General features: G+C 37.3%; 1 protein-coding gene across 1 annotated transcript; it reads right to left on the bottom strand.

The window, feature by feature from the left end:
* Positions 1–12,375: 12,375 nt before the first annotated feature.
* LOC131034319 (cytochrome P450 78A4-like) lies at positions 12,376–14,079 on the bottom strand. Its single transcript, XM_057965797.2, has 2 exons — positions 13,072–14,079; positions 12,376–12,987 (listed from the first exon to the last, which is right to left on the bottom strand). The coding sequence occupies exons 1-2, from the start codon at positions 14,077–14,079 to the stop codon at positions 12,376–12,378; spliced, it is 1,620 nt and encodes a 539-aa protein (XP_057821780.2).
* Positions 14,080–15,172: the final 1,093 nt, after the last annotated feature.

Genomic DNA, 15,172 nt, shown 5'->3' with positions numbered 1-15,172 from the left:
CAACCCTCAAGAGGATGAGGAGATGGTTCCTTGCTCACCAAAATTGTCGTCTGACAAACAAAGAAACAATAATCCAGAGGAGTAGATAAAAGAGCTCAATGAACGTGTCCTCAATTTGGAAGATAAAAATGAATACTATAGGTAGCACTTTGACAATCTCCATGAGGCATTTGGATCGCTATGCAACATCACAAATGGGGTGATGAGAAAGGCTATCATGGGGGTGGTATCTAGGCAGAGCAAGATAAAAAAGAAAGCAAGGAAGATGGAAAAGAAAGGGAAGGAAGAGGAGGGCAATGAAGATAGAGAGGACAATCAGGAGGACACCTAGGCCAATTAGACTAACAAACTTTAGCGTGATTGGAACGTGATAAACAATGATTAGGGAGTCTTTTATAATTTTTGTTATCTAGTTTACTAGGAACAAGATCGATGCTGATAAGGGTAGTTTTTATGATAATGGTAGGCATGTGTGCCATTTAAATCAAACTATTATTTTGATGATCTTTGCTACTACTGTTATTAGTTTAGTTGATACTCTTAATACTATTATTATGATAGGTAGATGGTGGTTAGTTAGAGTTAGTATATATGTTTAGCTATAGGGTCGTGTTAATTTTTTATTACTTCTGAGAAAAATTTGTGGATACTTTATAGACTGGTTGTTGATGTCAGGGATCTTGATGCTATTTCCTAATTTGGGTTTTTTGTAGTTTCAAGGCCTTCTCCCTCCTTATATAATAAAAAACAATATGGAAAATCTATTTCTAGTTATTTAAAATACATATATTTAGAATCTATATGAAAAATCTCACAAAACAATAGTTTTCTTCATCCTCAAATTCTTGATGATTTAGCCAAAAAGTATAACAAGATAAAATGTTGATTTCAGAGTCAAGTTTGGCCAAAAAGTGTAACATGACATTATGGGATCATATTGTTGTTTGCTTGGGAATTATGAAAAGCATTGAGATCTCTTTTTTCTCTCTTCCATGTTGACCCAAAAAGACATTTATTTTTTAATATTATGTGCTCTTATTCCATTTCTCGTGTAGTTCCACTACCTTTGCTAGATGAGGTTAATGCAACTATTTTTGATATACATTATTTGTCAAAAGTACATACTAACCCTAGCTAGTGGATCCCTTATGTTCTTTTTTCATATATGTTTTGTGACCATTTCCCTTTGGTTCATCCTTTATTTAGGGCATATCATTATGAAAATGTGCTTATTTTTTGGATGCATGTATGGTACCTTAAAGTTATTGCTCTTGGTAAAGTGTATGCAATCGCTTTAATGTGGGGCTATACGGTCTACTCAATGTTACACTTTGTGCACACACCATGATACTTGGTCTGTACACTTTAATCACACACCATGACATGTTTGGTACATGTTGCAGTACCCATTTTGTACTCAATTCAATTCAATGTTTAGGTTACTTTGCAAAGTGATCGTTTTGCCTTGTAATCTTTTGCTCTAATTTTTTTATTTCAATTTTTTCAATCTAAAATGACTCATAGTACGCACAAGCCTTACTAGACCAAGTATAGTCATGCTCTTTCCATCCTCTTCATGTGTTGCTTTTTTTATCTTGATATTATATTGATAAGATCCTAAGGGCTTGGGGGCATGGTGTGTCTTGTCTCTTTGGTATCTTGATGAAAAAGATTTATCGTGACTTTGTATTTTACTATGAGTGTGGGAATAGGATCATAATCCCACTAAAGTGGGGGCTAAATGTAGCATCATAAATTATATCCCTATATAATTTAATCCTCATCCCTATATAATTTAATCCTCACATTGGCATTCTGGCTTTTAGTTTTTGGTGCCTTCTTGATTTTGTTCACACCCTCTTGAAATCAATGATCTACCAAAAATTGAAACAACAAATTTATTCTTTATCCAATGGTTAACAATGCATAACAGATAAGAACATCAACATTCAACAACAAATGCACAAATCCACAACACCGGAATTTTTACGTGGAAAACCAGAAAGGAAAAAACCATGGTGGGGATAGAACCCACAATATTCATATACTATGGCTAGGATTACATAAATATTACATAGATGGGAATGCACTTGCATTCAGGATCATTATCTAGAGCTCACTGCTCAATTACAATTTCCCAGAGGGCTACAACCCTCAAGGAAGTCTCATTGACTTATAATTGATTACAATAGGAAAGTACAATGATATGAACTATTAAATAAAATCCGACTATGCAAAAATGAGTTCCGGTTAGGCTCTGAATCTCTGTTTGTCTCTATTATGCTAAATACTCTATCTCTATCTCTGTCAGCTACTGGTTGGTCTGAAAGCAAAATGAGCACATGAAACTATACTCAATCACACCAAAATGGATCATCACACATACAACATCCCGAAAATCAATCGCCACAATAATCTTATATATCCGGCCTTACCACAAAATCAATCTTGTTCATGTTGGCATCAATCTCAAATAACCCATAGCACCGGACCAAAACATTATAACCACGTGCTTCCCAAAGGTCTTTCCAAACATTAAGATCACAAAAAAAATTACCAAAAATACCGCAACCATCAAAAATTATTCTGGACCATCACATTACCAAAATACCATGTTTTGTCCTATTCCATTGGTTATCTATCTACTGGTTACCTCCAACTTATGGATACGATGAATCATGATCACCGGATTGAATCACCACAAAGAGTTTCCATCAATGACAACCCTAAACAAATAATCAACCACTGAAAGTCTCCTGAAATCACCAAATGAGTGTCAATTTCCAACAATCTCCCCCTTTGGCATTGATGGCAACACCTGTGAAAAATGGCTAAGTGTTGAAATCTGTAGAAGAAAACTTTTCACCGGAGGAAAGAGTAAAATAATTCTAAGACTCCCCCTTAGATCAATACTCTACCTCACCGAACTGACTGTACACTCTATATACATTTTTCACCCCATCTCTCCCCCTTTGAGATCAATGCCAAATATGGGATATTGCCCAAAACTGATACACAAATGAATACTTTACAAATATTTAAATAAATTGGCATAAGTATTCTGCAAAATTCCCAAGTGAGTCTCCCACCCAATCCTTAGGTTATCCAAAATTGTAATGAATGCATTGAATACTATGGCATGAATCTTTATCTCTCTTAGGTTTGATGGTATAGGTCGAGCCATTTCCTTCATATAATCTGCCTTATTGCTTAGAAAGGTATCTATCCAGACAACAATCAGGTTTTTGAGCTAACCCACTCTCCTCAAAATTTTCTCCTTATCAGCTTGAAAATTGGAGATCTGATCATTCAAAGCTATGATCTATCCTTCAATGCTCTTGGTTAGAGTTACATTGGGATTAAATGATTGGGAAATAATTTCCATCTTTCCCTAACAATCATTTATTTGCTTATCAATATAAATAATGAAATTGGGTAAAATGAGACATGATTTGTATAGTTTATCGACTTCTGACAATGTGTCAGAAATGGTCTACAGTCTCTTATTGAATGTCACTCTATCATCCTCAATCATAATAAAAAATGTCTGCTTTCTAACTTCCTTAAACCTATCCAAAACTTTTTGAGTAGTTATCTTCTCCAAGGAATCAAAATTGATATTCACATTATTAATCAATTGAATCAATTTACCAGAGGGGCTGTCTTTTGAATCCAGTTGTACATTTGTAGCCACCTTCTGCAAAACATCAATAGACATCAAAATTAACTTTTTATCTTCGACCTCTGAATTCACCAGGTATTGGCTGGCCTGAGCTTGGACTGCAGCAACAAGCATAAGCTTCTCTGTAGGAGAAAGCTTGCCAAGGTCATATGATCCATCAAGGTTGATCTGTGGTGAAATTCTTGTTACCAGAAGAGTGGCAATTGCAGGATCAGTTGTGCCTTTGGCTTTGTCCACCTTAACTGACTCAACATCCTTCTGCTCACCCTTATTGCCAATATCAGTCTCTATAGAGGTTGTAGTGTTGTTAATCACTGGAGGATTGTCATCAGTCTCAACATCAACTAGGGTGTTGCCTTGGTTGTCCGGTTGATCCTCATACCGAGTTTCAACCTTCTGACTTCCAGAATCACCTAGCTTGTCTTCTGGCTGAGATGATTTGAAGGAATCCTTGTACGAGGGTCATTCTGAATGATCTTCTTCCAAATTTCCTCTGACTTCCTCAACATTGCCAATCATCAACCTTTTTATTCTTTTTTTGGTTCGTAATTCCTTTTTGTTTGCCTCCTCAATCAATTTGTTAACTTCATCATGGGTTATACATGTACAAATATTTACAAGTTCTCTTTCTTTCATCTCTCTATCCATTTTATTTACATTACCCTTCTAGCATCAATAATATTATACAAGTCCTTAGGGATGGACTTCTCTAACTCAATCAATGTCCTACTTAAATTATGTAAATACAATACTACAACTTCCTCTACTTTTCTTTGGTCACCATCATCAAAATTGTCAAAAATTGCTTGAAGATTCTTTGAGTTTCCATCCACAAGTATCTCATCAATCAATTGGCCTTCTGTTAGTGGAGGAATTATTGTATACTTACCTTCTATATTACCTAATTCTAGATCTTTGTCTAATTCAATCTTCACCGATTTTCTTCTTTGGGATCATCTGGAGGCAGCAAGATCTGATTTTGTCCTCTTGCTAGGCTACGCTCCACTGGATTGAGGCTTCCTCGCCTTTCTAACAAATTGACCCTTTTTCATTGCTCTAGCTGCCTCTTCCTCAGACTCTGTCTCTGAGGCCACCAAAGAAACTACAACATAAGTCCTTTTAGGTTTTTCATTTTGCTTCAACAAACCTTTTCCGGATGGGGTAGGCTTTGCAAGTTGTGCCATTGAGGCAAGAGAGGACTTAGTTTCCTCCTTCTGTGCATGTTTCTCTCTGGCCTTCTTCACCTCCTCCTTGGTGAAGCCCATCTGAGAAACTACTTCTTCTGCCATCTTGGTCACTTTTCTCTTCCGAGCAGGGGCAATAAACTACTAGTGCAAACTAAGATCTTTCTCCTTGAAAGTCCCAAATCTCCCTTCCTTGGGATCCACCGGTTGACTCAGGAGATGTTGTGCATAATCTTAAAGAGTAACTGAGTCAAATTAATACCCCATGGTCATGATCCAAACAATCTGAGGCTCCACTTCTTCCATCAAACATTGATCCTTGTCAACCATGAAGCAAATGGTTTGCTCATACTTTTCTACCACCTATTTAGGAATTATTTCCCTATTTTTCATTGAGGCTTGAAAGGTTTTGAAGTATCCCCAGAGGACAGATATCCTCTGAGTAGAATTACCAACAACCCACAAACCTTCCTGAATTTGCCTTGCTACCGGTCTGTCATAGGCCCATTGGACCTTGCCACTAATACTGGGTATCTCTTGCAAATAGTATAATGCTAGGAAAATAAGGAGTGTCCCATACTTGAATGTATGCTTTTTGTCCTGCTTAATTTTCTTCAAATTACTCAACAACTCATTCAAAAGTGTTGTGCACATGTCATACCTCTTATCCTCTTTAAGCATCTCATATGCAGAGTATATTGTAGTACCAAAGATGGAGTTTTATCAGCTGGATTGGTAGACCTTATAACACACCACCATAGAAGAAAACTTTACATCATTCTCCATAATATCTATTACGGTCATGGCTCTGCTATCAAATTTTAATCCATTTGCAGCAATAACAGTGTCATTTGATACATTCCTCAGGCTAGGCACCACACCAGTTTGCGCCAAACTAGTTATAGCATGGATCACGTGCTTAGTGATCTTGTGTGGCTTATCCAGCCATATGAATTCATAATACACATGGCCCAAGATATAGTGAATCCATTCTACCTCGTCAAATAATGAGAAATGAATGAACTGCGAGAAACCCTTGTCCTGCAGCACCCTATATTCAGGTTTGGGGTTTCCCAAACCATCGGCCAAATGCTTGTTATAAAGATCCAACATATCAGCATTTCTGAGCTCCTCAAGGTCGCAGTGAATGTAAGCCCTGACGTCCTCATTGTGCAGCACACTATAGGGCAAAGATGAAAATACACTTGCTGGGTCATCCTCGACTGATTTGAATGGATGATTCTTGAAAATAGGACAAGCCCAATCCTTGATCTCAACTACCAAAGGTGTCACAATGCCAGAAACTGAAGCCATTTAAATTGTAGGGTTTGCAAACATGGAAAAACTAAATATATAAGTACCTCACTTCACAACCGAGCGCAAGAAATCACTTAGTAAGTCGCTGGAATCACTGTTAAGATCGTCAAGTTTCTTTCTCTCGCTCTTCTCTTACTCACTTGATTGCATTATGTTGAATGAAGACTTCAAATGCACTTTTCTCCTTAAAAAACCTAATTTTCCACTATAATAAATGCAATAACTGGTTTTCATAATTTTCATGAAATTTCATATAGGAGCACAAGATCCTTCAAAAAATTTTGGATATCATCTCCACATATGATTTACTCCTTCTGCAACCTTCTGGAATCGATTGCAAACCATCAAAGACTGAATTCTTAGAATTTTCATGAAAAGCTTTCCATAAGGCATAAAGCCTTAGTTACCGAATGATGATCCTACACCAGATTCAGGTACCAATCCATTGTCATCTTTGGATTCATCCTTTCTCATCCACATCTTCTCATTTTTTTCTCTGATCTCTTCAACCTTTGCCTTTCCCTTTTCATCAAATTTGTTCTTGTCTACCAGAGCATTGTTCTTGCTTCTGCAGTACTTGGAATGTGATCGTTTTTGTTGCATGCTCGACAAACAACATTATTCTTCATAGATCTGAAGTTCATTTGATTTTGTCTCATCCTGCATTGTTTAGAAATATGTCCAAACATTCCACAAGCATAGCATCTTTTGTTCTGAAATTTATTCATCATATCTCTACACACATTTGACTTGTGTCCAAAATTATTGCATATGAAACACTGACCGGTAAAGGTAGAAAAATTATTCATATTTTTCATCATATTGTTATTGTTCATCATTCCATTATTCATCCTACTTTTTTACTGACTCGCCATATGACCAAATTTGTTGCAAGTAAAACATCTACCATTAAATTTATGAGCATTAGGTTGTCTTACTAGAGGATTCTTTCTCTTCTTTTGATCAAGTTTAGCATTGCCTTGTCCAGATCCAAAGGATTCACCTTTCTCAAATCCTAGACCTTGCATGTCCTTCCCATATCTTTGACTTTCCAACATCTCATCAAGTCTTGCTGAACTAGCTTTGAATTTGTCTTTGTATTCATTGGCAGCAACAAGTTCATCCCTCAAGGTAACAACCTGTCTTTAAAGCTCTTGACCATTATTCCTGGATTGTGTCAGCTCAAGATTCAATTGATCATTCTTCTCATATACCTAAGCCTGAAGCATTCATTGTACCAAATTCTCCTCATTCTTCTTCCAACCCTCAATCTCCTTAGTTAATCTCATCACGATGGATTGCATTTCATTCTTCAGAGCAACATTTTCTCTCTCAAGCTTGTTAACCTCATCAACTTTGTCCTACTATTCCATGATATGATCTTCTTTTTCCTTCAACTTGTCCATTAATTCCTTCCTCTTTTCCCTACATATACTTTCTTGATCCTTTAGCTCACTAATGAATTCATCTGCAATATTTAGATTCTTCTTCAAGGTACAAACCTCACTTCTAGCTGCATCAAGATCCTCAAGTACCACATTGAGTTGTCTCTAGAAAATAGAATCCATTAAATCAATCTCCCAGATCTTCCTCAAGCGGTTAAGCTTCCTCAGAGGAAATAGGCTCTGATACCAATTATTATAATTAGAGATTACTGAGAGGGGGGGTGAATTAGTGATCTACTAGAAATTGAAACAACAAACTTAATCTTTATCCACTAGTTAACAATGCATGACATATAAGAATATAAACATGCAACAAAAAATGCACAAATCCACAACACAGAAATTTCTATGTGGAAACATAAAAAGGGAAAACCTATGGTGGGGCTAAAACCCACAATATTCATATACTATGGCCATGAATACATAAATATTACATAGATGAGAAATGTACTTGTATTCAGGCTCACTGCCTAGAGATCATTGCTCAATTACAATTTCCCAGAGGGCTACAACCCTCAAGGAAGTATCACTGAATTACAATTGATTACAATAGGAAAGTACAATGACATGAATTATTAAATAGTATTTGACTATGCAAAAATGAGTTCCTGTTAGGCTCTGAATCTCTGGCTATCCCTGTTTTACTACATACTCTGTCTCTGTCTCTGTCAACTACCGATTGGTCTGAAAGAAAAATGCGCACATGAAACTGTGCTTAATCACACCAAAATGGATCACCACACATAAAAAATCCTGAAAATCAATCACCACAACAATCTTATATATCCGGTCTTACCACAAAAATAATCTTCTTCATATTAGCTTCAAGAGATCTAACATGTAGACCAAGTTGACATCAATCTCGAATAACCAATAGCACCAGACAAAAAAATTATAACCACATGCTTCCCAAAGGTCTTTCCAAACACCAAGATCACAAAAACAATTACCAAAAATATCGCAACCAACAAAAATCATTCCAGACTAGCTTGTTACCAAAAAACCATGTTTTGCCATGTTCCATCGGTTATTTATTTACTGGTGACCTCCAACTTCTAGATATGGTGAATAATGATCACCGAATTGAATCACCACAAATAGTTGCCATCAATGACAACCCTAAACAAATAATCAACCATCGAAAGTCTCCTGAAATCACCGGATGAGTGTCAAGTGCCAAAATGGTCACCTTATGTGGTCAACAAATTTGGCTCTATGTCGGTTGACTCTAAAAATTTGAACACTTAATGCATGGTTAGGTATAAAAGGAAGATTACCCTCGTCATTTGGGGAGACCCTTATACAATTCAAGAGAGCTCTTAATTACAAAATCAATTCAAGTCTAAGTGAACAAACAATCTACCATTCATCAAGCATAAAAGAAGAGGTCAAGTGAAATCAAGTTCAAACATTCATGATCAACATTCTATGAAGACATTCTACAAGACATCCTAAACCCTTGTGTGAGGATTATAGAAAGCTTCATCAAGGTATCAAGTTAAATTTCAAATATTTTTAGATCATATTTATCCTTTCCCTCACAAGGAAAGAAATTAAAATATTTCAATTTTATTTTATTTCAATCATTTCTCTTCTAAAGTTAATTCCTAAACCAGGATTTGAACTAATGAAAACCCCTATCAAAAAACCATTTTTCGGCATTTTGTGTGTAAGAAATTGACTCAGGAGTTGTGAGCAAATAAAATGGTAGAGCATATGACAATAATTGAACTCAGCTTTTGAAGGTATGAAAACTGGAGGACCAAGTCGGACAACACCTCCTAGCCTTAGTAACTTATGATGACCTTCTCACAATAGATTTTGTGCTTCATCCTAATCTAGAAAATATTTAGTTTTTTTGCATCCAACATCCATGGGACCAAGTCGCTCCACACCTCCTAGTTCTAACAATTTTGCCTAAAGTTTTTGTCACAGGTTTTGATGTATTTTCCATTCTTAGATCCAAGTTTATAGCTATGCACGATATCTAGAATATACTATTACTATTATTTTATGTCAAAATATTATTATTTGTCCTAGATCCAACACTGACATTCAAACCTATGTCAAATACAATTTCAACTCAAAGAAAAGGGAACCGAATCCAATTTGCATTCAAAAATCTTCCTAAAAGAATTAAGGTTGAATCTATGTGGTCTATTTTCCTTTTAGTGTAGTATGTGTGAAATAGGTGTTTTCCTAGTTTACAGAGCTAAGCTTGTGTAAAGTTATTTCAACACCAGACAACTAGAAACAAAGCAGGCAAAGAAATAGTAAAATAACAGTGGATTTCAATATTGTACTTGAAGGACCACCTTCAATAGAGACTTTCTCAAACAAGGAAGGAGACCACAAATATCTCAAAAAACAACTAGTTTTGGAAGGCACCCAGAAACGTATGCATTCTTTCCATAGGATCTTGAAACATAAAATTAGAGCCATCTTGAGTTGGAAAAATAAAGCCAAGGAAATTAAAAATTGGCTTTTGAAATGGACCCATAAACCTTCTACACTTTAGATCACCTTGCACTAGATGACGTGTAGCTAAAGAATGACTCAAAGCACAGAACACCACAAGGTTTTGAAAGGCATTCTTGACTCTTTTCCAAGTAGATTTGCTACAAAAATTCATCTTCATAGAAAGGCAAGGGTGAAGGAACCAAAATAGAGTGTAATACTTAGTAGTCACATGAACCACAATAACTACCATTTGGTCCACCTCAATAGGACCACAAACAATATCTTGTGCACCATTAAACACAAAAGAAAGAGTCGCCTCAATAGGATCTACAACAACAAAGAGCACATCAAAACCCACCAAATGATCCACCTCAATTAGACCAAAGGCAAGAATGGCCACAGAAACCAACACCATAGAAAGAGCCACATCTAAAGATTCTTCTATTGCAAAGAACACAACAAAATCTACTTCTATAGCAAGGAAGAAGATCTAGCTAAGGAAAGATCCTTTATCTCCAAACAACCCAATGTCCAAATCTACCTAGCAAGCTAAGAGAGATGCATCTATAGAGGAAGAAAGAACCTTCAAAGCCCAGATATTGAGGAATAAGTGAATGGAAAAGCCTAGAAAGGTCAACCAAAGAGACCCAAAATAAGAACATGGACCTTAAGTAAGCGCAATTTTCCCAACCAAACCAACTAGCTCAAAGAGATCTCCACTCAAGAATGCAACCTAGACACATAATCACCAACCACATGCCACAAAACAAGCCTAAAATATAGTAGCTCCCAAAACCCACAAAGGACCCTAAGCCGTAGAACCCAAGAGCCAAAACAAAAACAAGGTCAACACTTTCCAATCCATGGAAAGAAAAAAGGGCCCAAAAGTACCCATAGAAATAGTCTCAACACTCCTGTAACACCAAATAGAAAACCTAAACAAGGATTAGCAACATCAAACCCAGCAAAGACTAGGGGCATCTAATATAAACCATTATTGGAAGAAATAATCCACTCACAATAGCACCATAGGTACCCATCATTGGCCATGACATAGAAGCGGCCGAAAGAACACAAAACCGGAGTGGTTAAGAGCTCATGATGGGTAGGAGCGATCAATAGTAAGAGACAACAAACAAGCACTCCACACGGATGCCCAAACTAGGGAAAACCCAAATAATGAATGGTTGAGGCCTTCAAACACAACCAAGGGAGCAACCAAAAGTTCTCCCAAGAGGAAAAGACCAAGAGCTCCGCTCCCTTCTCTCTAGGAAAAACACACAAAAAAGGCAGACATGCCCACCAAAATAAGATTCCTGCTAAGGAGAGCCAATGAATCTCCATCATCATTTGAATCTCCTTCCTCTCCTCTAACTTCCCCATCTCCAAAAATCCTAGAGCTTCCTCTGCTCTCACTCGCCATTTTTCAAATCTTATCCTTCTTAATTTTGGTTATAGTTTCCCTCTTCATTCCCTGGGCATCTCATAAAAATCAATAAAATAACACATTTTATCTCTTTCTAATATAGAGGGTAAATATAAAACTAGCACTATTGTTCCTTCCTAGACTATTTGCTTCCTAGTTGTACATTGTCCCGTTGTGACATAACATTCAAATATCTTAACAAAGCTCATTGCTCATAATTGGTTTTAGACACTTTCTAGTTTACTCAATGCTCTTTTCAATGTTCCTTATGGAAGAAAAATATGATAATGTAATGAATAATTTTCATATATTTCTTGTACAATGATTATTATAAAGAAAACAAAAATAAATATTTTGATAATGAACATTGATAGTGTGTAATTATATTGATTAGTTTTCTATTGTAGATGGTTAGCTGAACTCACTTGAAAAACACTATATATAAATACATAATATTTTTAATCAATTTTAATATATAATATTTATGTGCTTCTCTACATATCATCATCAAAGAATTCGAAGTTATTTTCATTCCTTAAGGGATTGCTGGTGCTTTTCATCTCTTAACCTAATACATATTCATGCCCAAACATACAATATTTACTAGTCACCAAATTGTCATAAAAATTAATTTAGTAAATACATGGTGGTAAAATTAGAGGCACTAGAAGAAACTGATAATCACATTCAAGGTTGTTTCACCCGTATTAGAGCACACTAATATCACACACTTCTGTCAATGGCACCGTTATTTGTACATTCATAACCAAACGCCTAGGCAAACTAAGCCCAAACTAATACTATAGCTATAAAAGAGCAATATATGGAAAGGGTAACCTTGAAACATATGTTCAGGAGATCTCAATACGGGTTTATGGTTGTGGGAATCGCAGCAAGGGGTGTAGCCATTTGGGAGGACAATTTTAGAACCTCGGTGAGATCTACTGGGTGTTGAGGAGAAGGAATCCACTTGTAATGGTGTAGTAGTTTTGCTACCCAGAGGTGAACAGTGGCAAGGCCGAGAGCCTTTCCTGGACAGACTCGCCGACCTGAACCGAAGGGTGCAAGCCTCAAATCATTACCCAGAACATCTACTTTATCTTCAACAAATCTCTCCGGCCGGAATTCATGAGGCGACTCCCAGATTTCTGGATCGTGAGTGATGGACCACATGTTAACCATGGCCGTCTTCCCAGCCGAAACATGCATATCACCTGCTATATCAACCTCCTCCGTGCATAAACGCGCCCATGACAGCAGCGGTCCAGGTGGGTGCATTCTCAAACTCTCTTTCACAACCGCTTGCAGGTATGGAAGCCTTGCTATGTCCTCATCCCGCACGCTTCTATCCCGCCCTATCACTGCCTCCAACTCCATCTGAGCTCTCCCTTGTATTTCTTCATTCAATACCATCTCCGCCATGGTCCACTCTGTAACTAGAGCTACAGTGTCTGTGCCGCGGAATATCATCTCCTGTATGTGAGAAATATTTATAAGTTTTATCAGAAGTTTGATATACCGGTATGAAAACAAATAATAAGATGGAGTATTTCTTACCCAGAGAACCGCGATGATATCTTCGTCGTGGAGCTTATCCTGTCCTTCAAGCGAAAGCAGCACATCCATGAAATCTGAATCGGCTGTGTTCCTATGCAGAGCGGACTGTCGATGCTGATTGATGATGTGTTGAACAAAAGACCTAACGCGAGGTAGGAGTCGAGTGCAGCGGTCGTGGATTTGCAGAGGGTCAAGCGGTCGCAGCCAGGGAACATGATCGGCCCAATTAAATGCCCCCAGCAGTTCAAACCCCTCCTCCACCATCTCCCTCACCTCTCTACCCTCTCCATCACTATCCAACCTTACACCAAACAGGCTTCTCATGATGTTTTCGAGAGCCGCCGCTTGGAGATGTGGACGCAGGCTGACGGCACCTTTGCATGCGCATTCATTGCGTATACCAGATAGCATTTTCACGCTGTCCACCTGACGGCCGGCCTCGTGCGCCGCTATTCTCCGCGGACTAAACAGATGAGCAGCTGAAATCCTACGGAGCATCCTCCAGTAGTTGCCGTTGGGTGCAAAGCCCATTGCCCTCCCAAACATTAGCTGCTGGGCAGATTGTTTGAGAGGCCTATCCGCAAAGTGAGGAGAGCTCAAAAGCTCCCTAGCCACTTCTGGATCCGACGTTATGACTACGCGGGTTGACCCCAAGCTGAAGGCCATCAGTTTTTTCGCCTCGTGAATCGCCGCCAAGTGAGCAAGCTTACGGTGAGCATGACCGCCACTCATTTCCATTAGGATTCCAATTATGGGCCATCCTCGGGGCCCTGGAATCTTCTTTTTCTTATTCTTTCCGGCCCATGAACATCCACCAGTACGGCGCCTGGAGAGAATTACTGCACAAAGTAGAGCAGCAACCAGAATCGACAAGTTCTGTTTCCATGCACAAATATCACTTTTATCGACCTGAATGCTATCTAAGAAACATAAGTTAGGCAGGGGAACTAGTGCATACACGTCCCACCATCCCGCTGCTCCGCCACAGCTCGCCGTACGGTTCTCCATTTAGAATAAACAAGGCCAAACTCAGGAAAGCCAAGCAAAAATCTATACTTGATGTTCGTCTTGTCCAGATTAAATAGAGGTGTAAGTGATTAAACAATTCCTAAGTAAGTATGGTGGCAGCGCAGGGAAGGAGAGGAGAAACTTATGCGAAATTGTGGGTGAGAAGAGAAGATGCTAAAATGTAGAGCAAGGAATCGATAGGGAGAGACAAAGAAACCCCACAATGTTGGAATCTCAATGACTTGAAATGTTATATAATGAGTACCAATCTTTCAAATGACGTTTTGGCTTTGTTTTCTCTAATTGGCTTCGGCCACTACAACTTTCACGCATCGTGCGTATATTTGTTTGCTACTGAGCATGGATAATGAAATACAATTTGGCGTATTGATGAGAGACTATTTCCTGCTGTGCGATTTCCTTTCGTGCTGTGGTCCTCTCCGTTCTGTTGGATATGCTCAGATTTTAATAAGGCATCCAAAGTCGACGGCTATTAATTGTTTATAATTATTTGTTGAATGTCCATCTCGGTGGTGGAAATATTCTCTCTTTTTTAATTTCTGTCGTTTCATTGTGGCGTAGAAAGCTAACGGAATGGAGTCATTTGATGTTCACATTACGAATATTTAAATACAAATATGGCTAACAATAACGATTAAAATATTAATAATTTTAGGATTTGTTTCAAAATATAGTTTATCTTTAGCATAGAACGGATGGACAATTAAAAAATTCATTAGTTGTTTCATTTTATTTAATATTATAAAATTTGAGTTAAAATTTGTATTTGAATCCCATTCGAATTAAAAATTGTATTTGAATCGAATTTGAGGTAAAATTTATATTTGAATCAAATTTGAGTTAAAATCTATATTTGAATCAAATTTGAGTTAAAACTTGTATGTATTTTGATTTATTTTATAAGGTTAAAAAGATTGATTTGTAGTGGCTTTATATATGTCTAGTTCTTATGAATTGATATTTTGGGATATATATTTGGTATTAATTTTGAATGAAGTTTAAGTGTTTGAATATTTTTTTATGTTCTAGAAAAGAAAATGTAATTAATGGACATGGTTGATTTCAATGTAAG

The sequence above is a fragment of the Cryptomeria japonica genome, chromosome 10, assembly GCF_030272615.1.
Source record: "Cryptomeria japonica chromosome 10, Sugi_1.0, whole genome shotgun sequence".
Lineage (NCBI taxonomy): Eukaryota > Viridiplantae > Streptophyta > Pinopsida > Cupressales > Cupressaceae > Cryptomeria > Cryptomeria japonica.
The sequence above is the reverse complement of the archived record's forward strand: the minus strand, read 5'-3'. Positions and strand labels throughout refer to the sequence as shown.

Bases quoted from the DNA above. Each gene is read 5' to 3' on its own strand.
- LOC131034319 (XM_057965797.2), bottom strand. From the start codon at position 14,079: ATGGAGAACCGTACGGCGAGCTGTGGCGGAGCAGCGGGATGGTGGGAC. The intron at 12,988-13,071 runs GTAAGAAATACT...TCTCACATACAG, and splicing joins ATATCATCGCGGTTCTCTGG to GAGATGATATTCCGCGGCAC.